This window comes from Triplophysa rosa, linkage group LG1 (assembly GCF_024868665.1).
Source record: "Triplophysa rosa linkage group LG1, Trosa_1v2, whole genome shotgun sequence".
In the NCBI taxonomy this organism is placed as follows: Eukaryota; Metazoa; Chordata; class Actinopteri; order Cypriniformes; family Nemacheilidae; genus Triplophysa; species Triplophysa rosa.
The window spans coordinates 38,602,405-38,619,834 of NC_079890.1; the positions used below are offsets into that span (position 1 = coordinate 38,602,405).

The following is a 17,430-nucleotide window of genomic DNA, read 5'->3' on the forward strand; positions in this document are numbered from 1 at the left end:
GCTCAGCTCACCTCTGATCGACTTCTCGAGGAAATATTCCTCCAGGGCTGAGCTGCCTTGAGTGTCAAACAGACTTTGATTGACACTCGAGACGGTCAGGATCTCCTCATTGGTCATCTCCATTAGCTCCTCCTCCCTCTCCAGATTGGAAAGGCCAATGAGATCGCTGCTGTTGAAAAGACTGGCACGGATCTTCTCCACCTGAGCCCGTGCTCTTACCTGCAAACCAACAAACAACAAAATCGGTTTCAGTACGAACATGACTTGCATTTTCGATTAGCATTCGTAAAAAATCTTTGGGTTTGAGTAGTTTACCCTGCTAGAAACGCACGCCGTGTCTTGTGGTACCGCTGTGTAAACTCACCTCTATGACAGCGTAACCTTTGATGGGTTGTGACACGCTGGCACTGATGTCTGGAGAGGCCACGGTATACACAGATCCTCCATCTGAGACGGACGTGGTGCCGCTATCTAGCTGCTCTCCCAGACTGCCGAGACTCCCTTGACTTCCTGTGCTGCAGAGAGACACGTCCAGACTCTCCTGACTGGACACCGTGTGAGGATCCAGAGGCTGTGACGGAGTGACCGTCTCCTGATCCGCCAGCAGCTCACCGGCCCCTTTAGAGATCTGACTGGTGGAAGGCGAGGTGCTCATCAACGGTGTCGCGCTGTTGCCGTTCGGGGGAAGAACTTTCCTCACGTCCTGAGTGACGACCGGAGTTTCGGTTTTGGGTCTTTTAGGTTCCTCCTCCTGAACCGGAATGAACATCTCGTCTTTGAAGAGACCACCGTGAGCGTTACAGGCTCTTCGGATGGCGTTCCGCACCACGGCCTCCTCCAGGTGAGTCGGGATGCCCGAGAGCACCAGCAAGCGACTGTGAGCCGTGGATCCCACCAGCGCTTGGCAGGCGTCTGTGACGGCGTCTCCGGTGACGCCCAACCCCTGCGGGTCTTTGTTAGCCAGGTGTCTGAGAATCAAGAGTAAAGTCAAGCCTCGGTGGAACCACAGCATGTCTTCCGGCTTCCCTCCACTCATGTTCAGCAAAGCGCCGTCGCCGTCCCTCGCGCCGTTCCCGGACCCGTGTTTCCCTGTGACCGCCGTCCGATCGCGCTTCAGCTTCACCTTCTTGCGCTTCGAAAGCAAACTCGGACTCTGCGGCGTCTGTCCCGGGGAGGACGAGGAAGAAGATGAGGAGTCGCTAAAGTTGGCGGTGCCAGTAGATGACGGAGCTCCCACCGCAGACGCCCCCGGCCCACCGCTCAGAGGAAGAGTCACCTCGGCCACCGCCAGGCAAACCTCCATCAGCGCGTGAAAGTAAGTGGAGAAGCGGCTTCGTTCGCCCACCAGCGCCAGCGCTCCGCCACCACCCGTGGAAGAAGCGCAGGAACCGGCGACCGGCCCCCAACTCTGCGTCTCGTGATCGTAAAGCTTCCGCAGTTCCGTCTGGAGAACCACGAGCACCGTTAGACAGGGGTTCAGGAGAAGCGTGACAGGGCTGGACAAGCCGGAGGGGCTTTTGTGACGCTCGAAGGCGTGGATCTTGCGAAGAAGCTCCGCCAGCAGGTGGAAGATCAGCTCCTTGATACAAGGAGCAAGATCGGTAGTCCACAGAAGCCCACCTTATAAAGAACAACAGCGTGTTAAAGCAACCATATCCACAGTTCATTTCACGTCAAGGTAAAGACAAGGACGCCGCTCTCACCGAACAACTCGATGACCTGCAGGAGCACAGAGGTGGGCACAGTGTCCAGCTCATCCTCAGAGCGATCGCTGGCTTCTCCGATGCTGTAGGTCAGCAGCTGCTCAGCAAACGCCATAGCCAATGGAAACTCAAGAGGCAGAGAGTGTAACACCATCACCGCGCCGGGAGCAGGAGACACACCTGTGACACACAAAGAGATACTGTATATAATCATCTCTCATGTGGATAATGATGATGACGTTTCTTTGACGTACCCAGTTTGACGTGGACTCTGTCCGTGGGGATGATGATGCTGGGATACTGGTTGGCTGTGGGAGGAGGTGTGAGTCCTGTGTTTGATGGAGAGGCGTCCAGTGGGTAACACACCGCTTCCATTAGATTCAGCTGACCGTTCCGCCGCACCTTATGACCGAGTCCATACACCATGACACGAGCCCACGGAGCCTTGTACAGAGAAGAACTGAGAGGAACAGCAGAGTTTACACATTACACCCCAGACTGTTTCTCAATCGCAATGTGCAGCGACATCCCTCAGAGGCTTAATTGGAAAGATGAGGCAGTTAAAAACTATAGCGATTTCACTTCACATTAATATGAATACTGTATGTCTTAAAGATGTCTAAAATGCACTGAAAATGCACTTCCGTCCTGTAGTGACTATCCATCTTAAATGACTTGAGTTAGACAGCTTGGGCAGAGCATCAGTTAACTCCTCCCCTTCAACCGTCAATCTGCTGCCAGTTCCATTTGAAAATGCAACGGCTGTTTTTATACATCCAATCAAATCACAGAGAACGACGGAAGACACACCCACTATTTTTCTCATTCAAAATTCCATTTCACTCTGAAATGCGTGAAAATAAAGGAAAGTAAAAATGACTGCAACTTCCGGTTCACGGGGGACTTTAAGAAACTTCAGATTTATTGTGCATGTATCACTTTGTTTATTCTGAACTATTTTCCTGTAGTTGTTTCAGAGCTGACTTCAGTGGAGTTTAAATGATATGTCCTCACTCTTTTCGACAGCCGAGCTGACTCTCTTTACATGAGACGACCACGAAGGCGGCGCCGGGGAAGTTGACGTCCATGCTGACCTTTGATTCGCTGATGGGAAACTCTTCCAGTGTGAACTGCTCAGGAGCGCTCTGAACGTAGAAACAAACACAAAATCAGCTGATTGATGGACAAATTTACCACCATTCCTTAAATGCGAATATCTTTCTGATTTATAGACCACTTTGAACGATGTAAACACCGGTCCAGAAGCATGTCCGGTTTATATGATTATTTTTTGTTTGCATATATAGTTAAATCTTAAAAATGTTTGTTAAATCAATTATAAATATTCTGTTGATTGTATTTTGTTCAAACGTTTGTGTAGGAAAAATGTCTTTATAAATGTCTTTGTTCTGTTGAACGCAAAATAAATTTTGAACAACGTAGGACAGCAAACAGTTCTGGGGCACTGGGGGACTACCATTGTCGTTTTTCCTACGATGATAGTCAACGGTGGCCAAGAACTGTTTGGTTACAAGCATTCTTCCCCTAGCTATAGACTGCGGACCCCCAGAGCCCACTTTGAGAACCTCTGGTCTAGACAGAAGTGTGAGAGCTTGTACCTGCAGAAAGCAGCAGATTTGTCTGGTGAGCTCCAGAAGGCTGTCCTCGCCCTGATGAAGAGCTCGACTGATGGCCACCGCCAACCACTCGCGGATGCTCCGGCCGTGACCCTGATAGAAGAGATCGGTGGGCGAGCAGCTCTGACCCTGCAGCTCATGAAGAACAGACTGAGCCAACAGGATTGACTTACAGCTGATACTTCCATCTGCACACACACAGACAGAGAAAGACACTGTAGTGATCATCGCTGTATCATCACATATTAACGGATGCAATTTAATCTCACAACTATTTCTATGACCTCACCTATTTCTCTGACCTCACCTGGCAGAGGCGGAGCCAGCAGCTGATTGGACAAGAGCTGCAGGTGCTCGAGGGTGATGTCACGCACAGCAGGAATGTGGAAGAGTCGTGTGAACGTGTGAGGGCTCTTGGGGGCAAAGATGTTGAGCAAAGCCATGCGACAGTAGAGACGCGCCAGAGCGCTTTCACAGCGCAGCAGTTCCCTAAACACAAAACGCAACACTTGATGATAACTGCGTGTGTTTAGATATATGACACAGAGAAACGGCAGGATGCGCGTTACCTGTGGATCTGGATGTTGCTGCTGTCTAGAGACACCAGGCCGTTGGCCGCAGCCCTGCGGGATCCTGCCGGCGGTCTCTCCAGCATCTCGATGGGGTACCAGTACCGAACCAACACACCCTCACTCCGCAGGTACGTCTCCACCTGAACCAGTTCATTCACCTGAATACGCACACATATGATTATTTCACACAAAATGAACATCAGAAAGCGCATTGTTAATCATCATTTCTCATTTGTGTGTTCTACAATGCATCAGATCTTGCTGATTTTGAACCCACGGTGAAACTCACAGAGTCGACATCCAGCACGACTCCATGCAAACCGAAGGTCTTCATCATGCCCCGGATGGCAAACTTGGGTAAAGCTGTGCCACCTGTGCTGCAGGTGTTGTTCCCTTCAGGACAGCGGATGCCCACCGTCAGACCTAATGGAACAAAATAAACACATCAAATGCTTCATTTAAAGCTGCAATCTCTATTTCAAACGTTGTGCACTTGTGTTCAAGCCAAATGAATCCAAACTGGACATCTTGAAGTATGAATCCCCATGAAAAGCTTGGGTAAAGGCAAGTTTTGCAATTACTTTACTCTTGAAATTTTGACTTTATCCTCAAATTATTCGGACTATGTCCTCGTAATCTAAAAAAACTCATCTTTTTTACGCTATGTAGTTCTTCGATCTCAAAATAATGTCTCTACATTTTTTCAGTATTTTAACAATTGTTAACCGGACGAATACTCTACTGACGCTGCTGCCTGAGCAGCCTCCTAGCGGCTAAAACCACACTCTGTAAGTTTAGTGTTTCGGGTCGGTACACAAAGCCCCGCCCATCTCCTGCCTGTGTGAAATGGTTTCCAAACGACATTTCTGCATTCGCAGGTTCCATCAGCTTACAAAACAAATTCACGTGTATTGCGCTGCCCACGGGGAAGTTTATACAGCAACATTATTTATGACAATTGCGCTTATCAACCACACAGGGTGCCCGTGAGCAAAAGTTCTCTAGTGTTGCTTTAACATGGCACTAAAATGCTGTCATAGATTTTTGCTCTACTTACATCCGACATGCTTTTTCTGCTCCATTTAATCAGCACATCTATTCATTTATCATGTCAAGCTTCATGTAAAATGTATGTAAAGATTACTGGATTTTCAAACGTGGTCTTATTGTGTCCAAATCCTTTGTGGGTTTGATAGCAAACATGCTGTCGCACTGACCTTTGCGGACTTTGTCAATGGTGAACTTATTGGCCTCATCTCTGATGTCCTCAATGGTTGGCAGGTAAAGATCACGAGGAACGCCTCCGTTCTCCTCATATAAGAACTCCACGGTCTGACGTGCAATGTCAACCATACCTGTGTGTAGATGAACATGATTGAAGACACCCGACTACACGGTGACGTCAAAGAACGAGAGCGAGAGAATCACAGCGATGAGACGCTCACCCAGCTGCAGAGCTCCTTTAATCTGATCCAGACCAGACTTTCTCTCCGCCTCATTCCTGAAGCGACGACGGATGGTCGGGAACACTTTGGTTTCCCAGGCTTTCACTAACAGAGCATAATGATCCTCCTTCATAGAGCGAGAGACAATGAACACATGAAGACAAGAATGGATAAAAACAATGTGAATGTAAACTACTTGGTATATTCTGTACATTGTGTTTGAAGATCATGTGTCTAGATTATGTCTGCGGTCCTCGTGTATGTCCATGTGAGTTTGATTTATTATTGTAAATGTGTTTTGAGGAGCATTGTGGATGAGGTCACGAGCTCTGGATACCCTGGGAACATCTTCATCATCTTCATCGTCACTGTCCTCATCAGCAGTGGGTGGCGGGTGAGTGTTCGGTCCAGACACCACCAGATTCTCATAACTCAGCTCGACCTTATAGTGGCAAGATGCATCGGTGTTGTATTCTGAGAACACGAGATGATACGCAAAGACATTTTTAAGGTTTTAACTGACAACAGTGTGTTTTTGAAGGAACTGTCCGTTGTGTTAAGACTCACGTTGTTGCGCGGTGACAACCGAAGCGATTCGACACGGGGGTCCGTGAGAACCTGAGTCAGATGCCACGCTGGTGCCGGCGTCATTATCGCTGTCTGATGCCATGGCGAAGGGCAGAGCCTCGAAGTTGGCGCTGATTTCTTCCGACAGGTCCATGCAGAGATCAGCGGCGTTGCGGTGCGCCTGCCCCTCCGCGTACGCAAACAAACGGCACCCGAAGTTGGCATGAATCTTCGTATTCTGAAAAATGTGACGTCATCTTCACTGTTTCCAGTTAATAAACAAAGTCAAACAACATTTTTTCTTGCAGTGTCTGTCTGTAGATGATATTAAACAGCAAATGTCATACATTAAAGTCGGGGTAAACGCTTTCTGAAAATTGTTGTTGCTAATTGAAATCGACAACAAAACACACTATTACGCAAAAAGAACACGCCCCTTCCTGCATTGCTCCGCCCTCGAATGTGCCGAGCAATGCAGACATGAAATGCTTATCTTTGTCATAATTTAGACCATGTGAATAATAATGCAAATGAATAAAATAAGTGAAGACGACACGATACAAGCAGCACACTGCTTCCAGATAAACAATGAGGCTCAAAACTGCTCCGCTACGCAGCTAATATTACAACAACATATCTTGGTTCTGACAAACAGCAAAAGCAATGTTGCTCACATACTGATCCGAATCAAAGCATCCTCCTCAGGGGTGATTTTTAGACGATCTTTCTCTCCAACATCTCTCTGCCGGAAAGCTTTCACCATAGTATGCTAGCGTATCTCCACTAAAAGCCTTCGCCATAGTACCGCGAGTCCTAACGCGTCTCCGCTGGAAAGTCTTTATAATAATAACACGTCCCAGCTCCTGCCTGACTTTTATCCTTCTTTTATACACACAATCCACAGACTCTTTACTTTTATGTAATAAACAAGACATTTCTACAGTCTTTCTAAAGCCGCACGCTCTCTTCCCTCCGTCAACATAAGCGGACACGCCCCTTACTGCTGATTGGCTACAAGTTTGGTACTTGGCCAGACACAGTTTTCTCAAGCGTTTTTTAAAAAAGCACTTTAAATGCTAGAAATCAAATAATGACCTGGAACAAAATTTCAATATGTATGTTTTCCAGAAAAGGTCAATTGTGAGGCATGCTTTTTTCTCCTCAAACCTTTTTCTGAATGTGGACGACAGGCCACATGCCTCCAGCTACGTCCTCCAGGTAAGGCGAGAGACGCTGGCCACAGTAGGTGAAGTACACCCTGCCTTTAGGTGGCTGTCCAGGAGGAGGCGGCGTTCCCTCCAAACGCTCCCAACCTATACCTGCAACATCACCTGTGCCAAAATACAACCAAAAGCTTTGAGATTGTGTTTGAACAACGTGATCAGCATCACAATCAGAACACACGAATAAAGCTGGTCTGTGTCAATTTGTGATCTCACCAGGAAGCAGCGCTACATCCAATCTCACGCTCTTCCACTGCAGCAAACTGGAACCATTATAGTGCACGGCCCTACCATTACTAACACAACGAGAGAGAGAGAAATACATGATGAGAGATAGGATTCTGGACAGAAGAGATGACGCAGAGAAAGCGAATGGATGTAGGCGAGTACTTGTGGAAGAGACAGGTGCCCACAGGATTGGTCCACGCTCCGTCTCTCTTCTCTGCCTCTGGAGAAAATCCAAAAGAAACTATAGGACCGCTGTCATCCTCGGAGTCTCCGTAAGAGATGATCTCAATCTCCCAGTAAAACGAAGGAGCCTGGAAACCACACAGACGCGGGACAGAAATAGTTTAGATGTGCAGTTGGCCGCCTTTTGGGGTTGAATGATGAGCTCGATAGATTCTCACTGTACGAATCGCACAAAAAGAGTCAACGATCACCTGAACGGGCACCGGTGAGGTGGCGTAGATGAAGGTTCCTCTGGGAAGACCTCCACCGGCGCTCGGATCTGCCAGGAAGGTCACGGAGGTCAAGTGTGACGAGAACATACAGGCACGCACCGGCGGGAAGACGCGCGACGGACACCATGTGATTTCCTTCGGCTGCAGTGACAGAAAGAGAATCAATGACATGCTTAGCTGCTAAACGACGTAAGATTTTTGGTGGTTTTTGCTGGTGCTCTGTGAGGATGTTGAACTGACCTGTCGTTGATCAGTCTGTAGGGGCGGTGGAGGAGGACGAGCGCAGTCTCGATACAGCATTCGAACCCTCTCACACTGAGCCTCCACTACACCCAGACGCTCTCCTACACACACACACACACAATACATGCGTTATAAAACAAGGACTCCTGAAAACACGGGTGTGCCGGAGCCACCCAGAGTGGCACACCCAAGAAGCTGTTGTTGTAAATTTGAAAAATTGTTCTAAATTTGGGCTACTGTTGTTTACTTACTATATGCGTTTATTTAAAATGTCATTTACATTTTCAATTAGTTTCATAAAAAAATATCTGCCGACATTCGGACTGCCAAGTGCCAACCAATCTGAAAACAGCCGCTGACTGTGATGTGACCTCAGCATCTTAAAAAGACTTGTCACGCACATTCTAAACAAACAGAGAATCTTTGACTAAACATTGCTAGCTAGCAATAGCAAAAACAACCGTTTTCAGAGCGACTCCTGCTGAGTAATGAAGGTTGCTGCCCGGATCAGACGCGTTTGGTTAGATAGGAAATATTACAGCACTACAGATTTGGAGTGGATGGTCCTGAACATTCAGTATTTGTGCAACTGCACAAACGTTTCGACTCGTGTGATAAAAAACCTGATGCGAAATTGGTGGGTTAAAGTTCGCTACGTCAGAATTTATTCGGCAAATGCGTTTCCATCTCAGGCGAGCCGGAGTATAGTTTTACACCCAGTCTGTTCTGTAGCGTTAGTGATACTCAGATTCACGTTTTTTTTTCTCATTAACTGACAATGAGCCACGCCCAGTTTTTCTGGCTACGCTATTCACCGTAATAAAAGAGAGGGGCATGGTATAGCCCTCCCTCGTCCCTGCAGATAGCTTTGGATGGATGAATGAATGAATAAATGTATGGATGGATGGCTAGGTGTCAGTAGCCGGGTTTCCATCCAAAGTTGCGAATTTAGCTTATGCGCAAAATTGGAATATCGCCTAAGACATTTGCGAATAAGCACCGTTTCCATTCAACTAGTCAAGCGTCACTTCCTAATAAACCGCCACTAAATATCAGTAAGAAAAGTAAGAGAAGCCACTGAATATAATGATTTTCATATAGAATAATACTTGCGCAAGCAGACGATTACGAAACACAATAAATGCGGTGCTTTTGTGGATGCCTGCTGTTTGGGAAACACAGTCGTGACAGTTCTAGGAGGCAATTACAGAAATACTTGGACGACTTTGCTTAGGGATTTAGGAATGAACTTAACATTTCTGACAAGATCAGTTCTCTGGTTAGTCAGGTTACACCGGCCGTCTCATAGCGCAGTTACGTGACTTTTTGGAGGAATTTATTCGGCAAATGCGTTTCCATCTCCCACTATTCGCAAAAATGAAAAACCACCTCAAGCGAGCGTAAAAACGTTAGGGGTTTTTAATTCGAAATTTAGCATTTCCATCACTGATGCGAAACTTCAAAATGCGAATAAAACCAGAGTGATGGAAACCCTGTTATACAGGCGAGTGCTCACCTGGGCTGCACTCTTGAGCGATGAGATTGAGAACCTCCACAGCTGCAGGACACTGCTGAATAAACTCCTCGCAGAATGAGCTGTCCTCCAACAACTGAGCCATCACCAGACACGCCCTGACGTACACAAACAGAATAAACACTACAGACACCATCCCAGCATCCTCATCACGGACACAGCCTGAGATCGTGTCATTAAAGAGTCTGACCTGGTTCTGATCTCGGCCAGGAGACGCACCACAGCCATCACAGGACTGGACCCGTCTCCAGATGCTGGGAGGGACGTGTGGATGGACAGACTGCCCTCCTGCGGCAGCAGCATGGACTGAACCGCCTGCACCACCTTCTCTGTGATGGACAGCTTGTGTAGCGGCAGAGCCTTAAAACAAAGCAGGTGGTGTTGTGTAAATGTGCCGTGTGAACGACAGAAGACTTCATAACATTAGAGATGTTTACCTCAGAGCGGGGCGTACAGAGACGAGAGATGGGTACCGTCAGCATGTCAGACGCTTTACTCGTGCGACGATACTCGCAGGACGGAAACTTGACCGTGGCGATGCCTTCCTGCTCATTGATGGATATGACAACACCAACACTGTCCAACACACCTGTACCAACCACCTGCCACACAAATAATATGAGTGATGTTGAACACAAAGCACCGATGAATGAGATCAAAACGACAAATATATAGTTCAATCAAATATTCGCGTGTTACCTGGACTTCCGAACCGATCTTGATGGTTTCTTTGAATCCACCTAACGCACAGAGAGCCGCCACAGCCTGTCGACCAATCGCCTGCAGCTTAGCCAACTTCCTGCCGCTGCTGTTCCCGTTCTCCAGAATACTCTCGGCATACTTCCCCAACTGAGGGATGAACATCAGAGCCCTGGACAACACCTGAGACACAGAAAGCCTCACATTTGACTAGATGTCTACATTAGGTTGCGTTTGAAACTGAAATGATGCTTTTGACAAACTGCTGCGGACCTTCTCTGCCGTGCTGGTCCATATCTGAGCCGCGTTGGACTCGGGTGCCGTCAGGAGACTGTGGAGGAGAGCGATGACCTCAGCGGCCATGCTGTTAGCCACGTGACCACTGATGAAAGGCCTCACTGGATCTGATCTGCACGTGTGTGAGAGAGAGAGAGAGAGAGAGAGAGGTGAGCTAAAGAAATCTCTCCTGAACAAACAACCTCCCGCGTGTGTCTTACCGAGCCAGTTCAGCGTTCCTCTCTCTGCACACTGTAGACTGAGCCGTCTTCTTCTTATCACCTGTGGTCGCTCCTCCGGTGTTCTCCTGACTGCTGCTCTCCACCGGCGGTCCAACACTCACTATCAGTCCAGACTGAGCCCATTTATTGGCTTTACGGAGAGCAGACGAGGCTTCTTCTGTGATGACCTCACAACAGCCGCTCTAAACAAACATGAGACATCAGAATCTTTCATACCGAGTATGTACGCAATAACAATTCTTGATAAATGATTTAAACAAGCTACAGGTCTCCGCTGACCTTCGTCATGTCACGATCCATCTTCACCACCTTCTCCATGTTTGCTCCGGTGCCCAGACGGAACGGGCGTCCCTCTGAACTGCTGCGAGGAGTCCCACAAACAAACACCGCCATTACAATCCGACCTTTGGCAAACGCTGAACGTGGACAGACGTGAATCTGTGGTGTTACCTCAGTAGGGGCTGAAGCACCTCATGAGACGACTGATCTTCTCTCTTGTGGATGAAAATGGAGAGTTTGCCGTCCACCGCCTCGCCCTCCTCACCGGCGTCTCTGTCGGTCTTCACGCTGCTCTTGGGACAGGAACGGGTGAGACTGGTGTCCGGCTCAGAGGTGCTGGGGGACAGCAGAGTCTGACAGCCTAAACGTGGACGTGAAACATTCAATTCAATACAATTTGATTTGTACAGCGATTTTTACGTCGTCGCATTATTTCAAAGCAGCTTTACAGGACGAAAAACAAAACAAAAATGCTGAGAAAGGTCAAATACAATGCAGTACGTCATAGAAAGAGTAAGACCATTCTAGTAAGCAATGTTAATGGAGTTTACAGAATCTAAAGCTAATCTAATATCAGCAGTCTCTATAATAATAGAGGCAAAATGAGTGCAGCTAAAACATCAGACTGCAGTCATGGAACAAAAAAAAAGAAGCATGTCAATACCCATAATGCACTGGACAAGTATGTACTGCACCCAAATATATTTCCCAGAGACCCTTCATTGATTTCACACATTCACTGTGGCTTTTACCAGGCACCACGTAGTCTGCCAGTTTGGCAAGCAGCAGTGAGGCGATGCGGAAGGCCGGATCACTGGCGTCCTGCTGTTCGGCGTCCAGGGCGCTCGTGGAGTAGCTCCAGGACGGGAGCGCCACATTCCCACAATCCTCCACGCTCATGAGCGGCAGAGCGGCGCGGCACAGCTGCAGGATTATCAGAACCAGTTTGGGCGACGGCCGCTGATCCAGGAGCAGCGAGAGAAGCTTGGACACACAGGCGGGTTGACTCAGGATGGTCTTGCCGATGTGACTCCTTGGATGAGGCAGATTTGACAACTTGTTATCAAATTAAATCAAATATATAAACACATAAAAATATAATTGGGTGAAAGCAGCTTTACCTGGACAGATCGTTGAGTAAACTGAGCACATCCTGCAGGGCGTCATTCCCGGCCGCTTGATTCCCGCAGCAGTCCGTCGCTCGAGCCAGATGATTGGTTAGTAAGCTGGACACCTGACGTGCCAGCCCAGAATGCACCGCGTCTGTTGAGCCACCTGTTTAACAGAAGCCTGACCGTCAGTTACGGTTAAAGATGTTTGTTGTTGTGTGTATTAAACCTCACCTTCCACTTTCTCCCACTCGATGCAGCGGTTGGCCAGCACCTGAAACGCGGCCCAGGCCATAGCAGCTACTTTTTGTTTTTTGGTTTGTTTTTCGTTGGAGCTGCTGTCTCTCTGACTGCTCAGACTGCACAGTCTGTCCATCAACTGAACCAATCCGCTGCGCACGAGACACTGTTCTTCACTCCTGCACACAAAACATCTCTCATTTCAACACCGCATCAGCAATTCTCAGTCCTGATTTTAAAATAACAAGAACATTTTGCCGCATTTTTGTTTGGAATATACTAATCTGTTTTATTTGCAATATATTACTCTGTTACGTGCTCTGACAAACACAGTTTCTCTTATTGAAACATGTCGCAGAGGTGGGGCGATTTTCAAGGGATCCCTGTAAGAAAAACCTGTCTTACAATCAACATTAAGTCAATTATTCCAATAATGTTGGTTTCAAAACCTTCATGAAACTTGCTTGAGCTGATGGTACCTAATCCATGCATGCCATTGGTTACTGTTAACAAACAGCCAATCAGATGTTTTAATCATCGTTTTAAGAAATTTGCAGGGGCAAGAAAACAAGCAAAAAAGGAGCATTTCATTGAAAAAGGAATATTATTAATGGCCTTTATTTTTTAATCTGTTTTCAAGAAGAGGAAAGAAAATTAGTAAAAAAAATTAGCATTAGCATCTTTTGTCTTAAAATGTTGGCCTGTTTAATCCATGTTCAAGTAAAAGAATGTGTTTTTGAATAACTTAAAAGATTTAAAAATGATCAAAACAGTAATACAATTTTCATGACCGAAGTAAAAAATAGAGCTATCTGCCAAAACGTATTTGTTAAAATCGGTATCGGTCAAAGAAAATCCTAGCAGTCCATCCCAAGTGTAAATTATTTTATTAGACATTTATTTTAAGTACTTGAAGAAGGGCATGAGCATGAGCAGACTGGAGGTCAAGCCAACGAAACATCTTTATCTTGATTTCACAGGGTTTCTACAGTAAATTCACACCTCAGGCGTTAAAGACCTGTGATGCAGCACTTGCCTGGTGTACGGGATGGTGCACAGCAGGCCGATGCTGTTGGCACAGGCGATGGGATACCGGGCACACAGAGACACCACTGATGTCATCGTCTCTCCAAAAGCCTCTTGAACCTGCTCCATCATTCCACCGCAGGTCAATTCCTCGATTCTACACGCACACAAACACAAACACAAATATTTGAAAACGCACATATATATATTTCTGCGTCAGTGTGTTCAATCCCAGGACCATCAGTGTTGTGTAATGCATTAAGAGACAACAGTACCTAGGCCCGCCCTGCAGCACCATGGTAACCGGGCCGACCAGGTGCGTGACTCCTCCCACACGGACGGCAGCGGTGAGCAGTTCTCTCATGTGAACCAGGGCCTGCTTGCGCGTGCGACCTCTACGCCAGCGTGTCTGAGCGGCCGACAGAAAACTGCTGCTGGACACCTGCGGTCAGTGACGCTTGCCATTAACACACGTGTAGGGTACACACCTGGATCTGTCAGTGTATGATACCAGACAGCAGAATGAAACTCACGGCCTGATCTGGAGACGTCCCAATGAAAGCGAAGAGCTGACCCAGCAGAACGCTGTATGTGGGCTTGTCTTTACTGTCTTCAATGGCCAGAGACTGGAGAAGCGTGAAGGAACTGCTCCTGTGACTGGACGGATGAAGACGCCTCCTTACAAAGACAATGATAAAAGACACTGATTGACATTTACTAATAATCACTTTTGCAAAGCTCCGATATATTCACGTTTCCCTGAAAAACCTAAAAATGACGGTGTTTTCATAACATCAATTCTTTCGTCTTGAGACCACTGGAATTGAAGTTTTCACCTCTGAGCTCCATGTGTAAACTCCACGTCGCTGTTGGCGATCATCTCCAGATCTGATGGTGCAGACATGCTGCGCAGGAACACGGGCTGCTTCGTCACAGGAAGGATGGATTTAGCGTCTGATACTGACTTGCAGGCTGCAAGCGAGAGAAAACACAACAGGGCCATCAGGTGGGCGCACGTCGTGTGCGCAGGTGTGTATGTCTGCGCAGATGTGTCACCTGGAGCACACGTAGGTGTGGAGGTCAGACTCTTGCACTGTGGTGCTATTGTGACGTGTAGCAGCAGCTCCGAGCGGTTGATCAGACTTCTCATGAGCGCTTTAGTTTTAGCCAGCGGAACAGATGTTTTGGTCTGCTGTGTGGCGTTCACCTCATGGAAGAACTTCTCGCTGCACAAAACACACAACAGCACTTCAGGCTTTCATTCGGTACACATGCAGATCCAGTTCACAGAGTCACACCGCACCTCAGAGCCGTCACGGCGTTCTCCGGGTCCGTGCAGTCCAGCGGGACTTCCTTCAGAGAACACAGAAGCTCCAGCTCCTTCATTTGATTCTGTGGGGAAATACCACGCGATTCCTATTTTCATGTACATCTGGGATGGCGAGAGCGACGAGTATCAGTTCTGATCAGATGAACACCTCTTACCTCATAGAAGTGATAGTCGTGGAAGAACGGTGCGTTGTTCTCAAGTTTTCCCTGATGAGCTTCATCGACTTCGTTCTGCCACTTCTGCTCCAGCTCAGCTACAGTCTGACACACACACACATCTGCGATGAACACAAACCCTTCCCTTAACACACATGTTCACAAACACACAAGTATAACGCGCACCTGTAACTGTCTCTCCACTGCGTTGATCTTCTTGAAGGTCTCAGCCACGATCTTGCACAGCAGGTCGTGTTCCTCTCTGTGCATTTCTCTGTACTGGAAGTTTACCAGCGACTGCAGGGCGTCCACCAGTCCCAAATGCTTGACGACACACGACACGATGACTTCCTCCATGACATCAGGACGAATCACCTCCCTGACGACAACACACACAACTGTACACCTGCATCATATGACCGTTAATCTGCATCAGAGTCTCTGTCGCGTGCTTACTTGATGCTGGGGCGGAACTGAGGACGGGCCCTGCCGGACAGCTCCCGGAGACGACCCATAATGCCCGGCGGCAGGTGTATGCGGGGCAGCTCGCAGCTGGTCCCCGGCACGGGGCCGGGAGGGGGTACGAGGATGTCTGACGGATAGGTGAACTCTTGCTCCTCGTCGATGGTTAAGGGAAGTGGAGATGGAGAGGGGGTGAGCGCGGGAGATATGGCACCGTTAGATTCAACCTGCCACTGACACCTGACATATCGAACAAAAACAACAGATTTTAATATACGTGAACACTATGATGTAGTAACTGCAATGAGAAAAAGACAATGATAATAAAGACAAGGGAGGGTCTTTCACACACACATTGCAGAAAATAAAACGGCCTGGTTTTCGGATCATATTTACATACACCGGTTTTCTTCAATACAAAAAATTGCTTTATTTATTTTTTGACCTGCAGAATGTCCTGTTGCAATATAATGTACGTTGCCATTGTCTTGCATAAATGAAGTTCTGGCAGTAAATAATGTGTGAATAAAATACAATTATTCCAATTTAAAGTCCTCGTGAACCGCAAGTTTTTACTTCCGTATTCTGACACATTTCCGAGTGAAAAGGAAATTCAACGGAGAAAATGAGTGGGTGTGGCTTGCGTTTTTCACTGCAAATTGATTTGAAACTGGCAGCAGACTGACAGTTGAAGGGGAGGAGTTAACGGATGCTCCAGCCAAGCTGTCTAGTTTACGTCATTTGAGATGGATGGTCATTTCAGGACGGAAGTGCATTTTCAAATTATAACTGAAGATTATGAGGGCACAATCAGATTCGTTTAGGTCGACACCATCCTTGGACTGAGTTCAGCTGGATCTATCACAGCGACTGCATAAAAGTGAATTCAGAATGTGATGGAGAGCGGCTGACCTCTGCAGGAGTTTGGAGCACAGGAGGTCGTGACAGGTCTCCTCCTCTCGTGTGATGTCAGGGCCGTTGTAGAGGATGCGCAGCATGGCACAGGCCAGCACTGACAAACCCAAAGCCAGATCAGCCAAGAATGGAAGACCGCCGGAAACGTCCTCTGATGACTCCTACGACACATTTAGAGCACAACCCGTTCAGTGACCAAACGCTAAATAACTTTCAGAGGTGTTAGTCGTGCACACATGGGATTTCCAGCAGTAACACACGTAAGTGGACTTGTGTACCTGTGCTCGGACCGTGCAGGAGAAACCCCACATGGCTTTATCTGGAGTATTGTGTTCACGACCGCTTCTCATCTCAAAAGAGAAGGTCACCGTATCTCCTTCCACCTGAAGCACATTACACATCATTAATACACTTTCTTTGCTTTTCTGATATTCTTTGTCAGACATCATCGTGTTATTATTTTGGTAACCAAGTCATGACACTAATACAAATACACATGCATATACTGTATATATCTGATGTTCGTATGCAGAAACGTGTTCTTCACCTTGACCAGATCTTTGGGCCAGCCGGTACCCAAGACACTGCGGCTTCCATAACCCATTGTGTTTCCTCCATACTCGCTCACTTTGCGGCTGTTTGTGTTGGGTCCGGCGTAAATCACCAGCTGTGATCAACAACGTCAATAATTCAGCATCTTAGAAGCGGCCTTTAGTTTCTAGGATTTGACTTTTAAAATAAAAACCTTGTCATAGTCGTATTGGGAGGAGCAGCGCGGGTCAAAGCGCAGATACAGACAGCGAGCTCCGGGGATGTGTACCGTGTCTTTAAATTTGTAGTTATCTCTCACTGGATGAAGAGTTTCTACCGTCTTCCCAGCAGCCCATGGGGCGGGAATCTTGAGGCCGGTCAGAAAGCCTGGCTCCTCCCTCTCTTCCAGAATCTGGAAACTAAATTTAAAACAACCACATGTGATTCAATGTTTGTTTAAATGTGATCAGTTTTTTTCCCCAGAATGATAATGGATAGATGCACTTTATAACATACATTAGCGCAACGAGATATTTTGAAATGAAATACCACAAATGTG

At 47.3% G+C, this 17,430-nt stretch overlaps 1 protein-coding gene across 6 annotated transcripts in view; it reads right to left on the minus strand.

Annotated features, from left to right (window-relative positions):
* LOC130552382 (probable E3 ubiquitin-protein ligase HECTD4) overlaps window positions 1–17,430 on the minus strand; it is a 39,990-nt gene that overhangs the window by 7,795 nt on the left and 14,765 nt on the right. For 2 of the 6 annotated variants that reach the window (XM_057331036.1, XM_057330963.1), the window contains exons 21-62: window positions 17,086–17,290; window positions 16,888–17,007; window positions 16,619–16,723; window positions 16,338–16,501; window positions 15,420–15,665; window positions 15,150–15,342; window positions 14,964–15,068; window positions 14,782–14,870; window positions 14,535–14,704; window positions 14,315–14,450; window positions 14,012–14,153; window positions 13,754–13,920; window positions 13,489–13,635; window positions 12,447–12,631; window positions 12,225–12,378; window positions 11,856–12,136; window positions 11,275–11,464; window positions 11,104–11,185; window positions 10,804–11,006; window positions 10,580–10,715; window positions 10,307–10,489; window positions 10,045–10,209; window positions 9,798–9,967; window positions 9,590–9,705; window positions 8,071–8,174; window positions 7,810–7,971; window positions 7,538–7,686; window positions 7,364–7,443; window positions 7,092–7,255; window positions 5,925–6,162; window positions 5,695–5,831; window positions 5,358–5,484; window positions 5,130–5,267; window positions 4,202–4,335; window positions 3,910–4,070; window positions 3,648–3,829; window positions 3,323–3,528; window positions 2,718–2,848; window positions 1,958–2,163; window positions 1,704–1,883; window positions 365–1,620; window positions 12–219 (exon numbers count right to left, since the gene is read on the minus strand). In XM_057331036.1, the coding sequence (XP_057187019.1) occupies window positions 12–219; window positions 365–1,620; window positions 1,704–1,883; window positions 1,958–2,163; window positions 2,718–2,848; window positions 3,323–3,528; window positions 3,648–3,829; window positions 3,910–4,070; window positions 4,202–4,335; window positions 5,130–5,267; window positions 5,358–5,484; window positions 5,695–5,831; window positions 5,925–6,162; window positions 7,092–7,255; window positions 7,364–7,443; window positions 7,538–7,686; window positions 7,810–7,971; window positions 8,071–8,174; window positions 9,590–9,705; window positions 9,798–9,967; window positions 10,045–10,209; window positions 10,307–10,489; window positions 10,580–10,715; window positions 10,804–11,006; window positions 11,104–11,185; window positions 11,275–11,464; window positions 11,856–12,136; window positions 12,225–12,378; window positions 12,447–12,631; window positions 13,489–13,635; window positions 13,754–13,920; window positions 14,012–14,153; window positions 14,315–14,450; window positions 14,535–14,704; window positions 14,782–14,870; window positions 14,964–15,068; window positions 15,150–15,342; window positions 15,420–15,665; window positions 16,338–16,501; window positions 16,619–16,723; window positions 16,888–17,007; window positions 17,086–17,290 (7,817 nt within the window). Of the gene's footprint in view, window positions 1–11; window positions 220–364; window positions 1,621–1,703; window positions 1,884–1,957; window positions 2,164–2,717; window positions 2,849–3,322; window positions 3,529–3,629; window positions 3,830–3,909; window positions 4,071–4,201; window positions 4,336–5,129; window positions 5,268–5,357; window positions 5,485–5,694; window positions 5,832–5,924; window positions 6,163–7,091; window positions 7,256–7,363; window positions 7,444–7,537; window positions 7,687–7,809; window positions 7,972–8,070; window positions 8,175–9,589; window positions 9,706–9,797; window positions 9,968–10,044; window positions 10,210–10,306; window positions 10,490–10,579; window positions 10,716–10,803; window positions 11,007–11,103; window positions 11,186–11,274; window positions 11,465–11,855; window positions 12,137–12,224; window positions 12,379–12,446; window positions 12,632–13,488; window positions 13,636–13,753; window positions 13,921–14,011; window positions 14,157–14,314; window positions 14,451–14,534; window positions 14,705–14,781; window positions 14,871–14,963; window positions 15,069–15,149; window positions 15,343–15,419; window positions 15,666–16,337; window positions 16,502–16,618; window positions 16,724–16,887; window positions 17,008–17,085; window positions 17,291–17,430 lie in introns of all 6 variants that reach the window. The other 4 variants (XM_057330816.1, XM_057330656.1, XM_057330731.1 and 1 more) reach the window with 3 other exon arrangements.